The sequence below is a fragment of the Oratosquilla oratoria genome, chromosome 10 (assembly GCF_046742065.1).
Source record: "Oratosquilla oratoria isolate Oo_2021 chromosome 10, ASM4674206v1, whole genome shotgun sequence".
Lineage (NCBI taxonomy): Eukaryota > Metazoa > Arthropoda > Malacostraca > Stomatopoda > Squillidae > Oratosquilla > Oratosquilla oratoria.
The window spans coordinates 469,895-492,562 of record NC_134786.1 but is presented as its reverse complement, the minus strand read 5'-3'; the positions used below and the strand labels follow the sequence as shown (position 1 = coordinate 492,562).

General features: G+C 37.5%; 2 protein-coding genes across 4 annotated transcripts in view; both read right to left on the bottom strand.

Annotated features, from left to right (window-relative positions):
• Positions 1 to 22,668, bottom strand: part of LOC143029051 (uncharacterized) — a 422,642-nt gene that overhangs the window by 59,901 nt on the left and 340,073 nt on the right. The window lies entirely within an intron of this gene.
• Positions 1,521 to 21,817, bottom strand: LOC143029045 (uncharacterized). 2 transcript variants are annotated; one of them, XM_076191385.1, is made up of 5 exons: positions 20,368 to 21,817; positions 7,345 to 7,563; positions 5,981 to 6,913; positions 5,662 to 5,731; positions 5,292 to 5,357 (listed from the first exon to the last, which is right to left on the bottom strand). In XM_076191385.1, exons 2-3 carry the CDS (start codon positions 7,541 to 7,543, stop codon positions 6,018 to 6,020), a joined length of 1,095 nt encoding a protein of 364 aa, XP_076047500.1. In that variant the 5' UTR covers positions 7,544 to 7,563; positions 20,368 to 21,817; the 3' UTR covers positions 5,292 to 5,357; positions 5,662 to 5,731; positions 5,981 to 6,017. The 2 variants fall into 2 exon arrangements, with proteins under 2 accessions (XP_076047499.1, XP_076047500.1); XM_076191384.1 differs by lacking the exons at positions 5,292 to 5,357; positions 20,368 to 21,817 and adding an exon at positions 1,521 to 5,051 and having other exon boundaries at positions 7,345 to 7,634.

The window sequence follows — 22,668 nt, the reverse complement described above, 5'->3', positions numbered from 1 at the left end:
TGTACAAATCGACATGTCCAAGGGAGATATTCACGTATAAAGGACCATCTAGAGATGTCTGCAACGGAAGTCATTATGTCGTTATTCAAATGGAGGTTGGAGGTACGAGTACATATGCTACTGTGTTTGCGAATTTTGATGATTAATATTATATCATCTTGATACTTGGTATCTTTATAATTACTTCTGTCGATTAATTTGTAATATTAGGTTCTTTAAGGAAGGAATCAAATGAAGACATTGTATTTAATGTAGATACTTCGCAGTACACGGAATGCACCAAAAAGTGTGAGTTTGGACAAGAAATATTTTCATTTTGGGGGAAATATGTTGTCAGAAATATAATTATGTGTAACAACTGCCTAATCATACAACTGTGCTCGTGCATAGATGACAGAAAGAAAAAAATAGATTCTCACATTGGGAAAAAATACCGTCGTTTTTCATCTTCACACTAGGCAAAAATACCGTTGATTTCCATGTTCACACAGCAAAATTACCGTCGATTTTCATCTTCACACTAGGCAAAAATACCGTTGATTTCCATGTTCACGTTCCCTGATACCATGACCTCTTTACCTTTCATGTCGTCTTAAACTAGGCAAAAACCACCGTCGATTTTCCTCCACACAGGGCAAAAAGCCGTCAAAAGTGCCGTCGATTTCTTCACAACAGGCAAAAATACCGTTGATTTCCATGTTCACACAAAGCAAAACTGCCATTGATTTCCATCTTCACACTAGGAAAAAATGCCGTCAATTACCATTATCACACTAAGCAAAAAGATCATCGATTTCCATCTTCACACCAGGCAAAAATACCGTTGATTTCCATGTTCACACTGAGCAAAATTACCGTCGATTTTGATCTTCATACTGGGCAAAAATACCGTCGATTTCCATCTTCACACTAGGCAAAAATACCGTCGATTTTCATCTTCACACTAGGCAAAAATACCGTTGATTTCTGTGTTCACACTGAGCAAAACTGCCTTCGACTTCCATCTTCACTAGTCAAAATGACCATCGATTTTTATCTTCACACTAGGCAAAAACACCGTCGATTTCCATCTTCACACTAGGCAAAGATACCGTCGATTTCATCATCACACTAGGCAAAAATACCGTTGATTTCCGTGTTCACACTGAGCAAAACTGCCTTCGACTTCCATCTTCACACTAGGCAAAATTACCATCGATTTTTATCTTCACACTAGACAAAAGAGCCGTCAATTTCCTTCTTCACACTAGGCATAATGCCGTCGACTTTGGTTTTCTATGTCGACGTCTTGTTTCATGTTTATTTTTTGTTTTATTCGCGATGACCATACACAAGGACCGAAAAATCTTCCCGCGCTCTGATGCCGACGTTATGACGTCACGTCGCATATATTTTCAATTTTTTTAAAACATCTTTCTTTCCACGTGTTTAAAAAAATTCTCAATGTTTCGTTCAACACAATTGTCAAAAGTCATCGTCTCTTCTATATTTTTAAAACTTTTCTCTCTGCATGTATTTAAATAGTTTCTCGTGATGTTTCGCTCAGTATTAATGACCACAATTGTCAAAATTCATCGTCTTCTTAAAAAAAAAAATCTCTACACGGCTTTCTCAGAATGTTTCGTTCAGTGTTACCTAAGTCCACAATGCTGACCTAAAAATTTCGTTCCCTGATACCATGACATCTTTACCTTTCATGTCTTAAACTAGGCAAAAAACACCGTTGATTTCCATCTTCACACTAGGCAAAAATACCGTCGATTTCAATCTTCACACTAGGCAAAAATACCGTTGATTTCCATGTTCACACTGAGCAAAACTGCCGTCGATTTCAATCTTCACACTAGGCAAAAATACCGTTGATTTCCATGTTCACACTGAGCAAAACTGCCGTCGATTTCCATCTTCACACGAAACATTCTGAGAAACCCGTGGAGAAAAAAAAATTGAGACGATGAATTTTGACAATTGCGTTATTAAACTGAGCGAAACATTCCGAGAAAATCTTTAAATACATGTAGAGAGAAGCATTTTAAAAAGATAGAAGAGACGATGAATTTTGACAACTGTGTTGAACGAGACATTCTGAGAAATTGTTTAAACACGTGGAAAGATGTTTTAAAAATATAGAAAATATATCCGACGTGACGTCATAACGTCGGCATCAGAGCGCGGAAAGATTTTTCGGTCCTTGTGTATGGTCATGGCGAATAAAACAAAAAATAAATATGAAGCAAGACGTCGACATAGAAAACCAAAATCGACGGCATTTTTGCCTAGTGTGAAGATAAAAATCGACGGTAATTTTGCCTAGTGTGAAGATGGAAATCGACGGCAATTTTACTGTGATCATGGAAATCAACGGTACATTTGACTAGTGTGGATATGGAAATCGACGGTAGATTGAATGTGAAGATGGAAATCGACGGCATTTTTGCCTAGTGAAGATAAAAATCGACGGTAGTTTGCCTAGTGTGAAGATGAAAATCGACGGCATTTTTGCAGTGAAGATAGTAATCGACGATATTTGGCCTAGTGTGAAGATAAAAATCGATGGCATTTTTGCTTAGTGTGAAGATCGTAATCGACGGTATTTTGTCGTGTGATGAAAATCGACGGCAGTTGTGCCTAGTGTGTACATGGAAATCTACGAAAGTTTTGCAGTGTGAAGGAAATCGACGGTATTTTTGCCTAGTGTAGATGAGAATCGACGGTATTTTTGCCTTGTGTGTAGGAAATCGGCGGTATTTTTGCCTAGTGTGAAGATGGAAATCGACGGTGTTATTGCATAGTTTAAGACGTGAAAGGGAAATCAAGGTGTTATGGTATCAGGGAACGAAATTTTCTGAGAAAGCCGTGCAGAGAAAAATGTGTAAAAAAGAATATAGACGATGAATTTTGACAATTGTGTTCCGAGCGAAACATTGAGAAAATCCTTAAATACACGTAGAGAAACGTTTTGAAAATATAGGAAAGACGATGAATTTTGACAATTGTGTTGAACGAAACATTGAGAACATTTTAAACACGTGGAAAGATGGATAAAAATATTGAAAATATGATGGAATTTGATGCAACGTGACGTCATAACGTCGGCATCGGAGCGCGGGAAGATTTTTCGGTCCTTGTGCATGGTCATCGCGCGTAGGCAACCTTTCCTTGACTTTTGGCGAAGAAATGTTTCTGTATTTTGATTTGATTTGATTTATGAAATTTTTTGGCTCGAAGACCAAGCGCCGGAGCCGGTAGGCCATTCAGCGCAATTCTGTATTTTGAAGACCAAAAACTCGATGGAGATGACCAGGAAACTTTATATATACAAAAATAGTGTTTTCTATCGACGTCACGAAAATAATGACGGCAATGGAGCGCGGTGCATTGTGGGATTAATGACGTTTCCCAATGAGAGAATCTAAACATTTGTTTTTCTTTTCCTTTTTGTCATCTATGCATGAACACAATTGTATGATAACACTAAGAAACTTTCAGTAATTTTACGGTACTATACTGGCAGCTGGGGCTTCCATCTTTCTACTGTAAAAAATTACGGTCACACCGAAATTTTTTTTTAGTCACACCAATTTTTTTTACAGTATAATCCCATATTTTCCACAAGGATATTATATAAAAAAAAAATTGGGGGGGGGAATATGCCTATATGTGGCATATATGTGTGAGGAATGCTTCCTAATGAAATGCCTTCAGGTGATATAATCTCTTACAAACATTAAAAAAAAAAAAAAAAAAAAAAAAATTAACTGGCTAGCTGGCAATGGGAACATACAGGACTCTCTGCACTTGAAGTATTAACACTAACAAATGAAAATGTGTTCATTCCAAAGAAAATTTAACATACTTTTTAAACTGGTAGCCTAGCTTATAGTACAAAAATAAACTTACATAACACAAAAAGAGCATTGTAGGTATTGTGCTTGAGACCCATTACCATTATTCTACTGAAGCCAATACAAGAATTTATTCATAACCTTGACTATTAAAATGATAAAAATACTGATGTATAAAGCAATTTAGGAATAAATAATTGTGCAAAGAAAAATATATGTACATATAACACTTTTTTCCCATCAAAGTTAAAGAATCACAACATTTAACTAAATAACTACTAAGATCAAATCCTTAAGAGAATGATGCAATGTACTAAGTATAAACAAATTTAAAAGAAATCCTTTCATAATACCCAAACAGTACTTTTTATGACAAAAAACTGAACACTTTGTGAAATAAAATTACAGATCCAGTTTTATTCAAGATTCAATGAATACTTGTCACAAGGATAATATTTTCTTGGAAAATATGCCTATATGAGGCCTATATGTCAATGTGAAGAATGCCACCTAATTAAATGTAGTCTTCAAGTGATATAATCTCTTACAAGCATTAACAAAAAAAGAAAAAGAAACTAAACTGGCTGTCTGGCAATGGGAACATACAGAACTCTAAGCACTTGAAGTATTATGACTAACAAATGAATATATGTTTATTCGAAAGCAAATTTAACATACTTTTTTTAACGGGTACTCTAATTTTTAGTACAAAATAATAATACTTTTATTTCAGGCACACATGGCCCATATATATATATACATACAGTGTAAAAAAGTTTTAAAATGGATAAATAAAAACTATGTACAAGGTGTATAAACCTACGAGCAGTACGAAAATAAACCTACATAACACAAAAAGAGCATTGTAGGTATTGTGCTTGAGACCCATTACCATTATCCTACTGAAGCCAATACAAGAATTTATTCATAACCTTGCTGACTGTTGAAATGATCAAAATACTGATTTATAAAGCAATTTACAAATAAATAATTATGCAAAGAAAACTATATGTATATATAAACAACACTTTTTCCCATCAAAGTTAGAGAATCACAACATTCTCACATGCTCCGGCTGATCTGGCTGGTGATGTTTCAACAGATTAAACAGAGACAGCACCTTTGGGCTAACAGGAGCCACCTTCTTTTTTTTGGGGTCCTTTGTGGATTTTGGTCCCAGAATTTGGGTCGATCTTCATGAAGAACCTGCATGGAAAATTCAATTTAACATTTAAAGTTACTTCAGTCATGGAGTGCTATTTTGGATTGTAAATGAAATACATGTATTTCAGCAACTATCTTGATTGAATCTAGCTTTACTGATCCACTTGAACAAGTACCTCTGAACAAACTCCAAAGTAAACCCAGCATTTGATGGGTATTTTACATCCATGATGAAAAATAGCTCAAACATGAGAGCAAAGGCCTGGATGAAGCATGGAATGTCCCTCATGACGATCACTCCATCTGACGCCAAGTAGAAATTTGATCCATTGTAAAGGCAAGGGGTTCCTTCAAAAAATATATAAACACATTTAATGACTTGACACTTGAAGACCTAGAGAAAGGTGACTATTGTGTGAGGCAAATATCACTGCAATAGAAACACATTAACAATTTCAAGGCTTCTAAACACTTTCATTTGCCAGGGCTCAACATTAACAGCTCTTTACTTGTTCAGGATAAGTAGGAATTCAAAAAAGGAAATCATGGTTGGACAAACAGAAGTTTCCTGATTAAAATAAAGAGGCCATGGAATAGTGTTGGAGCAAGTAATTTCCATATTAGAATATTTTATGAATCCACATATACTTACCAACTGCAATCAAACATGGCGTTTTTGGGAAGTCTGCTTCCTCTGTCAGTCTGTTCACATCATATGGTTTCTAGAAAAGAAATACAGCAATTAATTATTCATATAATTTCAACATCAATCTTTTTTCCAAGTCATGTGTACATCACCAATAAATTCTCAACTTAATATATTGCCTAAAATGTCCTGGATACTGAATAATTCTAATATTATTTAAAGTTTTTATGTTATGTTGCAGCTTTTATAAACCTTTTTTTTTTTTTTTTTTATTGAAATATCTTTTAATTCTGTAGTTGCTTAACAAGTACAGTATAAATCCTACCTCTGCAACTCGAAAAGGATTCTTTTGCCTCTTGAAATTATGCCATGATGAGGGTGATTGTTGCCACCTGGTAGGGCAACTGATTTCCCACTTCTTCACACGCTTTTTTTGCACATCTTAGTCTGCCCCTCAGTTTCTTTGCAAGTTTGGATTTTACTCTGCTTTCTTCTTCAAAAGAGTCAACAATAAGTTGCTGCTTCTCCCCAAAAGCCTCCAGCATTCTGCCTTGACAACTGAAGCCCATCAGTTGTTGAAAGTGACCATCCAAAGCTTCTGCTGTAAACAGAGCTGGCCATTTGTCCCTCAGCTCGAATGTGCTGCAGCCCTTCATAATCATTACCCTCTGATGGTAATACTCAAACTCAGGACCAGATTGTTCCTCAGGGGGGTCAGGCAATTTATTTGTTGGTCCATAACTTGATTTTTTTTTTATTACTGCAGCTTCTTCACTGTCAGAATCTTCAGCAATTATCTTTATTTTGTACTGCCCACGCCTCTCAGTCTCCGCTCTAGCAACCAGCTGGTTGAGAACAGAATCATATCCTCTGCCAATACTGGTGCCAGCCACTTGCACATCTTTGAGGCATGGGAAGATGTCAATCACTTTTTTAGCAATCACCTCCATGTGGCACCGATAAGGCTTTGGGTGCACCTGCAGTACTTTGGCCACCACATGTCTGACAATGGCCCTCCTATCTCTGGGAGACAGCTCTGCAGTTCCACCATGCTTCAGCACTCTATGAACTGCCTTCCTGACCCCCTTTGGCCTGTCTTCCATGTCCTCAAATGTCAGCTCAACAGTTGAGGGCCATGTTGCACAGTGAGCACTTGGGGATGGTGACTGGCTGTCAGGAACTATGGACCTCAAGGGGGTGTGAGGTATCAGTCGTAGGGGACTGCTTGCCTCACTGACAACTTGAGGGTTATCATCCACTGTAAAATATAACAAATGAATTTAATTAAACTGACCAGGTTCTGCCCAATGTGGATGGCCCTGATCAGGACCACATCCCCACCCACTTATCATGGCCAACTCTAAATCGGGCCTGCCCATTCATAGCATTCATTTGATTTCTCAATTTTCCCAAAATGCTCTTAAAGGTATTTCAATTTCCAATACACATTCTAAGTACAGATTTCTATTTTAAAAAGGCCAGGAAGTGTACTCACTTTGTTTACTGCTACTTACAGAAAATATATTTTACTGGCTTCATTCTGTCTTGATGTTTTCATGTTTAGATAATGATGGATGCCTGTGAACCCATTTTAGGGGTAAGGACTTTTTTTTTTTTTTTTTTTTTTTTTTTTTTGCTTGTCAACCCAAGTTAAATCTCCTACAGACACAAACATACCACTTGACTTACCCTGGGCTGTCCATGTCTCCATGAGGGCTCTGGCCATTATAGGCTTCAGTGCTGCATGAAGGTCGATGTCTTTTATAAGCCTCAACTCATCATCTCTATCCACTCCAACATCCTCCAGGCACTTCATCACTTCTTCTAGCTTGTGTTCAAACTTAAGTTTCACCAGCCCAGACATGACTAGGTCTTTCACTTCATCCATGTTTAAAAATGATACAGCCACTGGAAAATGACAGTATGTAGTCCAGAAACAGCTACACACCACCAAATGCAAGATATGAGATGTATAAAAAAAAAAAAAATTCAAAACTGTTTGGAAGAGGTATATTTGATAAGCTTAGCACAACTGGCACATGATAAGTTTATTAAATGAAGAAAATTCTGACAAGTATGTAAAGAGAAAATCAGCTTTTTTATATTTGAAAAATAGAATAGTTTGCTTTTTCACTTTCAGTGAGATGGGGGAAGAGGTCCACACACACACTAATCAATACTTATACACTTGTCTGAAAGGTATGCAAGTTCAACAAAAGTGCTTAGATTCCATGCTTAATTTTTTTTTCTTACCTACCTACATAATTTTTTCAAGACATGTTAATCTAAACAAATTTTTTTAGGCTGGCTTGTATTTGGATTGCACATAAATCTGCTTGTGTACATATATTTATGTAGGAACAGTGTATTTTAATGAAATTCCCCAATCCTGTCCAAGCTTGTAGATGTTATGGGGTGCATAACTCAGAATATGACTCAAATTTACACATTTTGTACTCTTTACAGACTGTGAGGATCCATGACATATTAGCAAGCCAGAGGTTGGCACACAAATGAACTGATAGGTTTGCACAACAAAAAGTCATTTCTTTCACCAAAATAAGGATAATTTTTCCTTCCAGAAAACCATCCTCGTTCTTTTCTAGAAGCAAGGCTTGGTCTTTTCAGTACTCGGTACCTTTAAATACTGCTGTTTTAATATGTCCATCAAGAATGTCAAGCTTGAAATCTATAGAATGTTTTATTTGAAAGGCAGCAGGGAAGAGACAACCAGCACTGTAAAATGCTTGTAGCAACTGATGTCTTTTGGCAAGTGATTTGGGGAGATTTTTTAAATTATGAAGACCTCTACCACACTTTTTAAAGTATGAGTGTTTGCTCTCAAATCTCATTGTCCACAATCGGATCAGTGGACCAAATCTGACAATTAGCTCAGGGTAGTGACAGAGAAAATGATATTTTGGTCTAAGGTTGATGTTTGGGAATATGGTAGCTCTGTAATCAATATAATCTTCAATTAGAGAAGCCAAGAAGACAATCTGACCTTGGGCTATAGCTGGAGCACAAACCAATTCAACTATCAACTTTAATTTTAAATAAAGCTGCCAGTCTTCATCATTGGTATCTTTAACTAAATCCCCAATATACACAGAAAACAGCCTGAGAAAAACCCAATTTTGAACAGCATGGCCCACCAGTCTGTCATTATTCCTAGTTACACCGCCTGGTCTATCCAAGCTATCAGTTCCTGATAAGACCAGGTTAAATATCTTGCTATTCAATTTGTCATAACTAAACCACTTCTTGTTGACAAGATTATGTATGATGAGTGGCATGTCATATGACACTACACCTTCAAAGAGATCATGCCCCAAGCAAGGTGGCAGTCCTGGATTTGCAACATGAAAATGTGTCAACTGGTTAAAAACTGAATCAAATTTAATACCATGATGAGAAGCAAGGTTAGCATGTTCATCAATGTATTTAATATCCCTGGTGTAACTCTCTACAGATCTCCTAGTCCCAAGTTTGTAAGGTGTCTCTCTGAAGGAGTCCAAGTCAAGTGTGCAAAATCTGCAAATGTATTGGTGTCTAAAACTCTCCACAAATCCACCAATTCCATGAGATCCAAGATTATCTCCAACAATTGCACAAACAGTGCCTTGAATATTCTTTTCACCTTCAACAGTTTTCACTTCTATGCCTGTAGTTTCCAGTGACTGCAGATCTTTCACTAGTCTTGAAAACACTTTATCTTGCCCAAACTGCAGATCCGACTCAGTGAATAGCATAACCAGTTGCATATGGTCAATGGATGACCGTAAATGTGAATCAATATTAGCCAAGGTAAAATAGACACCTACAACTTAATGCTTCTTCCTGGCTGATCCCAGAGGATTCACCACTTCAAAGGCATCTTGGTGCAAAATAATTTGGAATGATTCCTGCTGAAATAAAGATCTAAATACTGTCCCATCTTTAACATCTCTGAGTATCTCAGGCATCTCATTTTCTGCAGTACGAGCTTCTGGGACATTATGTAAATTTATGAAAGCAGGATAACTATCATACATCAATTTTATACTCTCTTTAATTGGGATGTATTGAGCATATCTTGCACTGTTTTCATCATCATGTCCAAGATATATTGGTCTTAGATGCAAAGAAGGAAATTTGTTCTCATAATATGTTTTCCTAGTTTGTTCTGATCTTAAGGGACCATTCATACTACTCTGAAAAATCCCTGCTCCACTGTCTCAAGAATTCCTTGAATTTTGTCATTTTCTACACCTGCCTCAATCAATTTTTCACATAATTTTTTTTGTATATGTTTATTCTCTATCTGTTGTATGCATCTGACTTCATCTACAATTTTTTGTACTGTTTTAGCAGGTATAATAAATTTTGCTTCTAAATTCAAGTAAAATAATGCTAATTCCCTCAAAAGTAGCTCTTCCTTCATCTCATCCGAGAGCGAATCATCATCATCTGTATCATTATTCAGTGAAACATAATTTTCATCAATTTCCATTTCTAAGATTTCATTAACAGAGAAATCAGTTTCCTCTGTGCTAATTTGGAAACAGCTATCTTGCAATAATGTGTGAGTCCAATATCTATGTTTCCTAGTTAGATGTGATGTAAAAGATGAGGTCACACCAAATGTTTTCTGAGTTTTTAAAAGGATATGTTCCCCCCACCCAAAAACCCCGGTTTCCCACATTTTCCCCCCCAGATCGTTCGGGAGGAGAGGTAGGCCAAAGTGCATTACTTTAACAATTAATATATACAAAACTACGCAATTCCGAAGGAAATGAAGTACACCATCGTTCACATCACAACATTTATCACTAGGAACACATGAGCCAGATATCAAGTTGTATGGTTGGCCGTTGTATGTTTTCCACAAACATCTCGGAGGTGGGTGTGCCAAGTGAGCTCTGCAAAAGCAACCTTTTTCTACAGTAAATAGTAAGATCTGATAAGTGATACTGATCATAAACTCAGCTATCGATACATTGTATCAGCATAATGTCGAGATCAGGAAAGAAAGAAAACAATTATGAGAATACAGGTGGAGTCAAAGGTAAACAAACCGTGGCACACAAGATGGAAGATAACACTTCAAATTACAAATGCGGGAAGTGTGAGTTGAAAGTTTCAGACGATGATGAAGCTATTTGTTGTGATATCTGTGAAATATGGTTCCACAGAGCTTGTGAGAATATGCCAAATGAAGTTTATGAGTATATGCAAAAAGTGGGAAATCAAATCCTATGGAACTGTCAGCATTGCAAACATGGTTGTGTTAAGATCTACAACACCATGAAGACAATAATAAGCAAACAAGAGAAACTGGAAGAGAAAATGGAACAGGTTGGTCAAATTGTGGTCTCAGAACAGAGCAAAGGTGAGGAAGTAATAAGTAAACTGGAAGCTCTTAAGAGTGCTGAATGAAAATATGGTAGAACAATTTGAGGGAGTCAAGAACAGATTAGAAGCAACAGAGAAAAAGACAGTAGAAATAGAAGAAGAGTGCAAGCTACTTAAGAATAATGGTGTGAATGGGAAGGAAGGAATAGTTACTGCACCTTTGGGTGACATGGGAAGACTAGAAAATAAGATTGCAAAACTTGAAGAATTGAGGGATGAAGAAGCAAGGAAAAACAATATAGTGATACAAGGGGTACCAGAGAGTGCAGCAGAGGAGAGAAGGATGAGAAATAAAGAGGATGCAGATTTTCTTAAAGAGTTGTTTGTTGGAGCCATGGAGCTTGATAGCAATGCTCTTGTGATAAATAAAATGTTTAGATTGGGCACTATGAATGAAAATTCCACAAGACCAAGACCCTTACTGGTGGGCTTTGATTCAGAGAGCTTGAAGAATATGGTACTAAAGAGAATAGTCAATCTCAGAGGACGTGAGAAATATAGAGATGTCAAAATCCATTGTGACATGACCAAGGCCCAAAGAGAGAAGCAGAAAGAGTTGACTGAGGAAGCAAAGAGAAGGGAAGCAAATGATCAGTCGGGAAAGTTCATTTACCGGGTGAGGGGTCCACTTGGGAAAAGAAAAGTGGTAAAAATACAGCGGAATCATTAATCTGCTGGTACACAAACGCTGACACCTTGGCAAATAAAATGACTGAACTAAGAACTAGAATATTACATGTACATAATGGACCTGATATTATACTTATTAATGAAGTAAAACCAAAAAACTGTCGATATGACTTGGTATCAAGTGAATTACAAATAGATGGATACAAAATGTTTACTAACATGGATGAATTAGGAAGAGGTATAGTAATCTATGTCAAAAAAAATATGCATGCACGAGAAATTAAACTAATAACCAATTATCAGGAATCTGTGTGGATTAAAATACAATTACAGGGAAAGGATGAAATACTAGTAGGTTGTATATACAGAAGTCCTAACAGTGAAGAAGAAAATAATAGTAATCTAAGAAAACTTATCAAGGAGGCAATAGAAATGAACACATCCCATGTACTCATCACTGGGGACTTTAATTTCCCTGAAATTAGCTGGCAAAGATGGACAACCCAGAATGGTATAAATAGTGAAGAATACCTATTTTTGGAAACTTTGAGAGATACTTATATGTTCCAGCATGTTAAGGAAGTAACAAGAGGAAGAGGTACTGACAACCCCAGTCTTTTGGACTTAGTCTTGACTAATGAGGAGGATATGATAAATTCAGTTACAACCTTATCACCCCTGGGCAAGAGTGACCATAGCTTACTGAAATTCGACTACAATTGTTACATACGGAGAATTCCAACAAAAAGACAGGTCTTCTTCTATGATAAAGGTGATTATGAAGCAATGAGAAAAGATTTTCCCCAGAAATGGACAGAGAAGGTACTAAAAATTGATGGACTTGAGGACAAATGGTCTACTGTGAAGAACAAATTAAAAGAGGTGGAAAGCATATATGTTCCTAGTAGAACCTATGATAGTAATTTAGCCAGAGATAGACACAGACTTATTAAATTGGACGAGGGCACCAAAATGGCCATTAAGAAGAAAAACAGAAGTTGGTCTCGGTACATGGAAACCAAAAACAGTGACAAGTTGCAGGAATATAAGAAATGGAGGAACAAAGTACAGTGTCTGACCAGAAAACTTCAGAAAAAAAGAGGAAAAAGACATAGTACGTCAAGTTAAAGAGAAATCCAAGAAATTCTGGAGTTTCATCAAAAGTAAACTTAAAACAGTGACTAGAGTTACAGACCTAAAAGCCGGGGATGGAAAAATTGCCATAACGGATGAGGAGAAGGCCGAGGTATTATCAGCCTTTTTCTCAAAGGTATTTACCCAGGAACCAGATGGTGAATTGCCACATATACCAGTTCGTAACTTTGATGAACCACTGAATGACTGTCAAGTGAAAGAGGAAGATGTATGGAAAAAACTTGGAAAGCTAAAAGTGGATAAATCACCCGGCCCTGATAATATAAATGCCAGGATCCTAAAGGAACTCAGGGACAACATTACTCCAGTACTGACAGAGTTATTTGAAACATCTATTAGAGAGGGGAAGCTACCGGAAGACTGGAAATCAGCTAATGTGAGTGCAATACACAAAGGAGGAGATAAATCTGAGGTCAACAACTATCGCCCTGTGAGCCTCACATGTATTACTTGCAAAGTTCTTGAATCCATTATAAGGGACCACATTATGGAACACATGACACGTAATGATTTGTTTTCAGACAGTCAGTTTGGATTTCTAACAGGTAGGTCAACTGTTCTTCAGCTGCTACATGTTATTGACAAATGGACCAGAGTCATTGACGATGGAGGAGAAACTGATGCAATATTCTTACATTTTCAAAAAGCATTTGATAAAGTCCCTCATCAAAGACTTCTAAGAAAGCTTGCCGGATATGGTGTGGGCGGTAATGTCCTCAGATGGATCACCTCATTTTTGCTGGAGAGGAGGCAGAGTCCAAATCAATGGAACATTCTCAAAATATCAAAGAGTACACAGTGGCATTCCCCAAGGCAGTATACTTGGACCAGTGCTTTTTGTCATATATATCAATGATTTACCTAGCTGTGTACAGTCGGACCTGTTCTTATTCGCAGATGACACTAAAATTTTCCGAGGAATTAAAAATGAAGAAGACAGACATAAATTACAAGAAAACTTGGACTCCCTGCAAGAATGGTCAAGAACATGGTTAATGCCATAACACCCCCAGAAGTGCAAACACATGAAAGTAAGTGGAGGGCGTAGGCAAACAAAAGACACAGATTGGGTTGATGAAAGAGTATTAGGATGGTTTGGACACATGGAAAGAATGAATGAAGAAAGACTAGTGAAAGAGGTATGGAAGGCAGATGTGGAGGGAGTGAACATGAGGGAATGTCCTAGGATGAGGTGGATGGATGGGGTGAAGAGGGCTTTGAGGAAGAGGGGAATGTCTGTGGAGGAAGGATGGGAGAGGACAGAAGACAGGGGTGAATGGAGAATGGTTGTATATGGATGATGTCGTAATGCATGAGGTGGAATGGGTGGGGGGGATGGGGGGTGAGGTAGTATGTGTGAGCAAAATTTGATGCAGCCCAAAGCGATTTTTCCCCATCTTCTCCTGTTATGCATGGGGGGACGGAGAAAGAGGGTCGCCGATTTAATGAAGCGGCCTTGCTGTGGATGTGCTGTGTCTTGCAACACTGCTTCTGACCCAGGGCAGTGGACAAGGTGCAGGGATGACCCGTCATCCAGGAGGTGCTAAGATAAGAGGGAGGGGTGTGGAGTGTATTCAGGGATGGAATAGGTGGGAATGATTTTATGCCTTTTCCTTTTTGGCTACCTCCCTTGTAAGGGGGAAAAAGCCTTGGTATATGTATGTATGTATCAATTCAGATAGGCCCCATCACAGAACATTTCTTATAACAGACAATAGTAAAGCTTTTGATCCTATACCCCTCCACAAAGTAACAAACAAAATATATAACACAGACATGCACAATAACACAGAAAGATGGCTGGCCAATTATCTGGAAGGCAGACATGCTTATGTGTCATATAATGGTCAATCATCGCACACCAGAAACATTAAGAATGGAGTACCACAGGACTAAGTTCTATTCCCCACGCTCTTTAATCTATACATGCATGATATACCTACACCAGACACCTCAGAAATACAAATCTCTTCCTATGCAGACAACATAACAATCACAATAATACAGCCATACCTTGATACGCTCAACACATGGTTTATTACAGACTCAAAATAGCCCCAGTCAAATCTACAGCAACACTTTTCACCAACTGGACAAAAGAACACAAATACGTTTCTCATCTTCATATGAACAACGCTCTAATACCACACACACACACACCCCAAAAATTCTTGGTGTAACATACGATACATCCATGTCATTTAAATGCATCACAAACATAAAAATAAATGCACACCTAGACTCAATGCACCTAAATCAATTACTGGAACAACATTTGGACAAAAGAAACTAATACTACCTAATATAAACAATGCATACACTCAGTGATGAATTATGCAAGTCCAGCATGGGCACCTAATCTCAGTGAGACACACCTCAACACCAAACAAAACAAAGCATTAAAAGCAATTACAGGCTGCACGTATACAACACCTACAGACCACCTGCACTATGAAACAAAAGTCCTCAAAGTCAAAGATCACTTTGACACGAGAGGCACACAAACACTTGCTGCAGCCTCTACAAACACAGCACACCCGCTACACTACATAGCAGAACACCCACACATGCCAAGAGATATAAAAAAATAAAAATATAAAAAATCTATATCACACACAAATACTCTCTTCTCTTCCTCCAAAACCCCCAAATACCAGCCTCCGGAAACATTCATAATCATATCACTCACTGCTCCATTAACACACTAAAAGACAACACATTGCTGCATGCCAGACCTCCTGATAGACATCCCTTTGAATCCTCTCTCCCACGAAAGGACACAGTCCACCTGGCCAGACTGCAATGTGGCCACCACCCAGCCCTTCTAAGCTACCGGAAGAGACTGGATGACTGCATTGTGGACAAATGCCCAGGATGTAACACTTCATCCCATACTATTCAACACACCATGGAAGATTGCATAATACACAATCTTGCATGCAAACAACACAACATACACTCCATAGAGGATTTGTGGGAAAACCTCGTTCCGACCATGGCATTCCATGGGGAGACAGGACTGCTCGGACACACAGTCTAAGAAACAACAACAACAACTCCCTTTCCACCTCTGTTCTCCTCCTCGTTTCTCACTCTATCCAGCCTAGTAACCCGAATCATTCTTCTCAGGCACCTCATCTCAAACACAATCAAACTCCTCTCTTCCTCTCTTATGTTCCATGTTTCTGCCCCATACAGTGCTGTCGGCACAATCACTCCTTCATACAATCTCTTCTTAGCATCCATTCCCAAATGTCTATTACTCATTACACTTTTTAATCCCTGAAGGCATTTACTCACTTCTCTCAATCTACATTCTACCTCCACCTCCACTTCTCCCTTTCCCACCACATTCACACCCAAGTACCTCCTAAAACTATCCACTTCCTCCAGTCTCTCTCCCTTAATACTCACTTCCAAATTCTGCCACTTTCTCCCCTTGTACATCTCGTCACTTTACTTTCACCCACATTCATTTTAAACTTCTTTCTTTCGCATGCCTTCCCAAACTCTGTCACTGACTTCCTCAATGCCTCCTCTGATCCTGCTACAAGCACAGTGTCATCAGCAAACAACAAGTGGCTTATCTCCCACTTTTCTCCATTTTCTTTAACCATCTCCAATCCCTGACCCACTACCCCTGCATTTACCTCTCACACCACCCCATTCATGTATAAATTGAACAGCCAGGGTGATATAATACATCCCTGACAAAGTCCCACCTTTACCTGAAACCACTCACTCTCTCCATTTCTGATTTGAACACAAGCTCTACTACTCTCGTAAAAACTCTTGACTGCTCATAACAGTTTTCTTCCTATCCTATTGTCATGTTCCTTGACGTGTCAGTGACACAAAGGGATGCGGGTATGGCGCCGTAAGCCACATCCTAGCAAGAGCCATAGTGCTCGCCATTCTTAGTACATACATATATCAAAGGCTTTTTCCCCCTTATAAAGGAGGTAGCAAAACAGCAATGACATAAAAGTCACTCCAACCCATTCCATCCCTAACATACTCCATTCCCCTCTACCCTATTCCCTCCCTCTTATCTTAGCATTTCCTAGTAAATTGATTATAATATTTAATCCATCAAAGTAGTTGGTTACCTTAAATTAAATACATACATATACCAAAGGCTTTTCCCCCCTTATAAGGGCTTAAATTAAATAATAAGATAAAACTTGATTTTTTTTTTTTTTTTTTTTTTTTTTTTTTTTTTGAATGACTACCGTAGTTGCAGGAGATTTGCAAGCCAGTGGCAGAGGAGTACAAAATTGAAGCCTTCTCCCCTCGGAGGTCAGAGGGCATGTAAACAAGATGGCATTACAAAGTAGTGTCCTCATATCGCTTGTTTGCGAAAACGTCGTCATAACTCAAAATATCAAATTTTTCAGGAGAGGCATTTTAAAGTTTCAAAACGCTCTCAATATTATAAAAAGCCCTCAAACACCATAGGTGGAAAAAATTTTGGAGCATCAAATACGCCTCTAAAGTTTATAGAAGTTGAAATAATCATAATCTTTACTAAGTCTAAAATATTTGTTGGAACAAGTTGGAACATGTAAGGTTAGGTCGTAGGGACATTTAGCACTCCCTAGCGGTCAATTTTTGAGCTACAGATATGACAGTTACCAAAAAAATCCGTGTTTGAAGATGAATATGTCTGTATAGATAACTCAAAAATTCAGTTTTTTGAGTTATGACGACGTTTTCGCAAACAAGCGATATATGTACTTACCTTTCCCCATTTGATTAGTTAGGTAATGATTGAAATTTTGTAAGCCTTCTTTACACACAAATAAAAAAGTAGAAAGATTGTGTGGAGCTGGGCATAGAGTGATAGAATAGGCTTCTGTAGGCATACATTAGCACCTGTCCTTGGCACTGATGTCGTGTGGTCGTAGTATAAATCAAGATGCATGGGCATTGAATCTCTGACTCCCGCACTTATACTCATACTCTGTTAATACCCAACTTCGTTGTAAGTCAATATATTATTTTATTAGATAATGTAAGTTACATAAGTTTTGCACATAACCACAATTACTATCCAAGTGAAGTTAAGAAAACCTGTAAATAGGCAAAATATCACCCTGGCCATTAGATTGAAGGATCTGTTCAAATCACAGCCAAGATTCAATACATCAATTCAGTACATCCCTCAGAGCCTTCCTGTCTATCATGTCATAAGCCTTTTCTAAATCCATAAAGGCCCAAAAAACATCCTTCTTATTCTAAAAGTTTCTCACATATCTGTCTTACCACAAAAATGTGATCCACACAACCCCTACCTGTCCTAAACCCACACTGTTCCTCACCAATTACTCCTCTGTTCCTCCTAATCCTCTCAATCAAGACCCTCCCATAAGCCTTCCCAACTACACTTAACAAATTGATCCCTTTAAAATGACTACACTCACACATGTCCCCTTTTCCCTTGTAAAGTAGAACTATACAGTCACTCCTCCAGTCCTCTGGCACTCAACCCTCTCTTAAACAAACATTAAATAACCTCAATACCCAGTCAACCATCACTGTACCTCCTTTTTGTTTTAGACATTCTGCATGACATCCATCCAATCCAGGTGCCTTACCTGCTCTCATCATCTTAACAACTTCCTTCACCTCATGTTTCCTTATTTCTCCTCCATTTTCCTCACTCATCACTGTCATTTTCTTAGCACTACCCACTGCAACTACCTTTCCCTCCCTATCCTCCTTCACATTGAGCAACTCCCTAAAATACTCTGCCCATCTTCCTATTATTGCCATCTCTTCCATTATCATCTCTCCATCTGCACCTTTTACCTTTTCTTCTCCACTTGATTCACCTTCTCCTCCTCTTAATTTAGAATTTTTATTCTAATAAGAAAAATAAAGCGCATCTCTAGGCTATTATAAACAGCCATATAAGGTTGTTTGTCTTGGTAATTTTCATGTAATTAACTTATAAGTGAACACCATGTATTTACAAATTGTTTGTCAATTCATAAAGTACCAAATGATCTGGCAATTTTTGGAACATGTTGCTATTTGTACAGAATCAGTACAGATAGTTGTAGTTTAGATCTACAAGTTAGTACAGTTTCAGCCAGAAGTGTGTGTGTGTGTGTGGTTGGTTGTTATGGTTTTCTAATGAGCCTCATAGACTAAGAATTCAAATATAATCTATAACCTGATTCAAAAATGTGTCACCTTATTGTATATTTTTTGTACAGATCTATAGAAATTACTCATAGTGATATCTACATCTTGGCTATTAAGCCTTTACAATAAAATACAATGGTTCAGCACTTGAAAAACTGCCAAGACCCTACTACTAAAAACATAAGTGCATAACAATCAATCTTATCAAATTGACTGATGTGCTTATTGAAAAGTGTGATGGAAGATGGAAAAAAGACTCATTGTTGTGTGTGAACTGTTGAACAATAATAATGAATAACCCCACAATAATTAGAACTATTGAAAACTATGAGACTGAGCAACATTTATTCAAATCATCTTCAAGCAGTGATTTGAGTGATATGATGTCTTGAAATCAAGATCTATACAGTGAATATCCAGTTGAAGAAAATCCTTTAACTTCAATTGAACCAGTTCTAGCACTTCTGGACCAAACACCAGTCAAAAAAGAATGAGTAAAATGAGAAAATTATTTGGGTTTGATCTATACGGTATACAATTTTCCTTTATATAAGTATTCAAAATCAGTTTACATTCTTAATCTCTAGATATCTTATATTTCAATGCCATTTTTGTTTGATTAGTCATTTTTTGCATAACAATGTAGGCATTTAATTGTTTAGCATTTTTAAAAATAAACGGATAACTCATAAGGGATATTTACATTTCTCTCTCTTTCTGTATGTATATATATATATTTATATATATATAATGACAACTATGGCATTATTTTGAATCAAATTTTAATCTGTATATTAATGTAAATGTATGAATTTTTATTTCTTTTCAGAAGGGTTATCATTGAGCCAGAAGAAGTGCACAGCTCATGGTAAGCTATCAGATGCCAAAAAACATTTGAAGGAGAGCCTAGAGGTCAGTTATGGTGTTCACGGTAATAGCAAGGCAGAAAGTGAGGCTTCAAAACTTGAAACACACTCTGAGAAATAAAAAAAAGTCATTCCTGGATAGCAAATAATCATAAACTACATGTATTGACTCTCTCCCCATACTAAATTAAAGAAACTACAATTTTTTTCTCTCTTTTTTTTTCAAACTACAACATATATGGTGAGAAAAAGCCATTTACTAAAATCAGAATTTGAAATCTTTCTAAAGATTGCAATCATGAGCAAAGGAAAAGTGGCATCAGAAGAGCACAAAGATTTAGTTTGAAGATTCTGTAAGTCAGATGAGGTTAGTCGTATGTGTCCTGGCCAAAAGGATTGTGTGAAAATCACCAGTGCTGAAGGTGCAAAAGCAGCTGGTTCTTGGGAATTTAAGAGAGATATTTGAAGTATATAAAAATTATAAAAAGAATATTAAAATAGGATTCTCCACATTTACCATTACAGCCATCATGTTGTGTGCTTGCTGGTAGTGGTGGGACCCGTTCTCTCTGTGTCTGTACACATCAAAACCCAAAATTAGTTGGCTGCATTGGGAAAATAAGGTCACTCATACAAAGATCTTATGGATTATAATGTCTGCAGTAAAGAAAAAGAAGCTTGCATGATGCAAATTTGCAGACTGCCCAAGAGAAGGTGTTCTGAACTTTCTCAACTTGCTTGACAGCGTTAAATCAGCTCCAAATGAAATATCTTGCAAGCAATGGGTGACCGCGTTGACTGTTGTACATTGGTAGACAAAGTGGAGCCACTTCATGAATACTTATCATCACTAAGCAATAAAATATCCCGCATGGTTTGTCATCATTTTGTTGCACAGCAGCAATGACAGTACTTAAAACAGTTGAAAGAAACGGTACATCTCTGAAGGAGGTGATTTTTCCGAAGGTTATTCTTTCATTGCCCAAGATGCTAAGGGATTCCACTGGGACAACTCACAATGTACAGTTCACCCTTTTGTCACCTGTTATAGGTCATCTGAAGACCAAGAACTTAACCATTTAACTGACTGTTTCTTATCTCCATCACTAAAACACAACACTAATGGTTTACTCATTTATAGAACAGCTTATGGACTATGTCAAATTCAAGTGCCCACAACTGAAAAAGGTGTACTATTTTTTAGATGGATGTGCTGACCAATACAAGAACAGATACAACTTCAAAAATTTCTGTTACCATGAGGATTTTGGTTTGTCTTGTGAATGGCATTTTTTTTGGTACATCTCATGGCAAAGATGCATAAAATGATCACTTAAACCAATTAGATATTCAAGAAGATTTAGATGAATTACAGCAATGGTCTGAAAAGTGGCTAATGAAATTTAACACAAGTAAATGCACATAGGTAAAGATAACAGTAAGTATGATTACCAATTATTTGGAAATTCGTTAACAAAAGTGAATAGTGAAAAATATCTTGGCATAATTATCATTAACTATCTCAAATCATCCAAGCAGTGTATTTCAGCCTCTGAGAAAGCAAATAAAATTCCAGGACTGATTGCGCGATCTTTTGACTTCAAAAGTCCATCACTCATTAACAAGCTATATAAATCATTAGTTCGTCCACATTTGGAATATGCTGTTTCTGCATGGTCACCAAATCTCATTAAAGACATTGACAGATTGGAAAATGTAGATTCAAATGGCTTGATACAGGTCCTTGAAATTCTAAAGGGAACTGACAACATCAAAAGTGACAAAATTTTCACACTGAATGAGAATCCTACAAGAAACAATGGTCTCAAACTGTCCGGAAATAGATTTAATTTGGAAGTGGGTAGAAACAACTTTGCCAACTGTTTAATTAATGAATGGACTAAACTTCCTGCGGAGGCAGTGCAATGTAGTTCAGTTCGAAGCTTTAAGGATCATTTTGATAAACACCTAAGCAAGATGCTGTAATGATTATCATTTATTTGATATGTTTATTTGTTTTGTCATGATTTGTTTGTTTATCATTATTTGCTTGATTCTAATATATTTAGTTATGTGTCAATTTATTATTACTATTTACCTGTTTGTTTATTATTTAACTATACCTATGTATTTATTTATGCATTTTATTTATTATTTACATCATTGTACATACATATACCAAGGCTTTTTTCCCCTTACAAGGGAGGTAGCCAAAAAGGAAAAGGCATAAAATCATTCCCACCCATTCCATTCCTAAATACACTCCACACCCCTCCACCCTCCCTCTTATCTTAGCACCTCCTGGATGACAGGTCATCCCTGCACCTTGTCCACTGCCCTGGGTCAGAAGCAGTGTCACAAGACACAGCACATCCACAGCAAGGCTGCTTCATTAAATTGGCAACACCCCCTCTCCTTACCCCCATGCATAAAAGGAGAAGACGGGGAGAAATCCCTTCAGGCTGCATCAAATTTTGCTCGCACATACCACCTCACCCCCCATCCCCCCGCTCATTCCACCTCATGCATCACAACATCATCCATATACAACCATTCTCCATTCACCCTTGTACATCTCATCACCTTACTTGTACCCACATTTATCTTCAGCTTTCTTCTATCACACACTATCCCAAACTCTGTCTCCAACTTCCTCAATCTCTTCTCCAATCCTGCCACAAGCGCAGTGTCGTCTGCAAACAACAGCTGGCTCACCTCCCACTTTTCTCCATTTTCTTTAACTATCTCCAATCCCTGACCCACCGCCCTTGCATTTACCTCTCGCACTACCCCATCCATGTACAAGTTGAACAGCCAG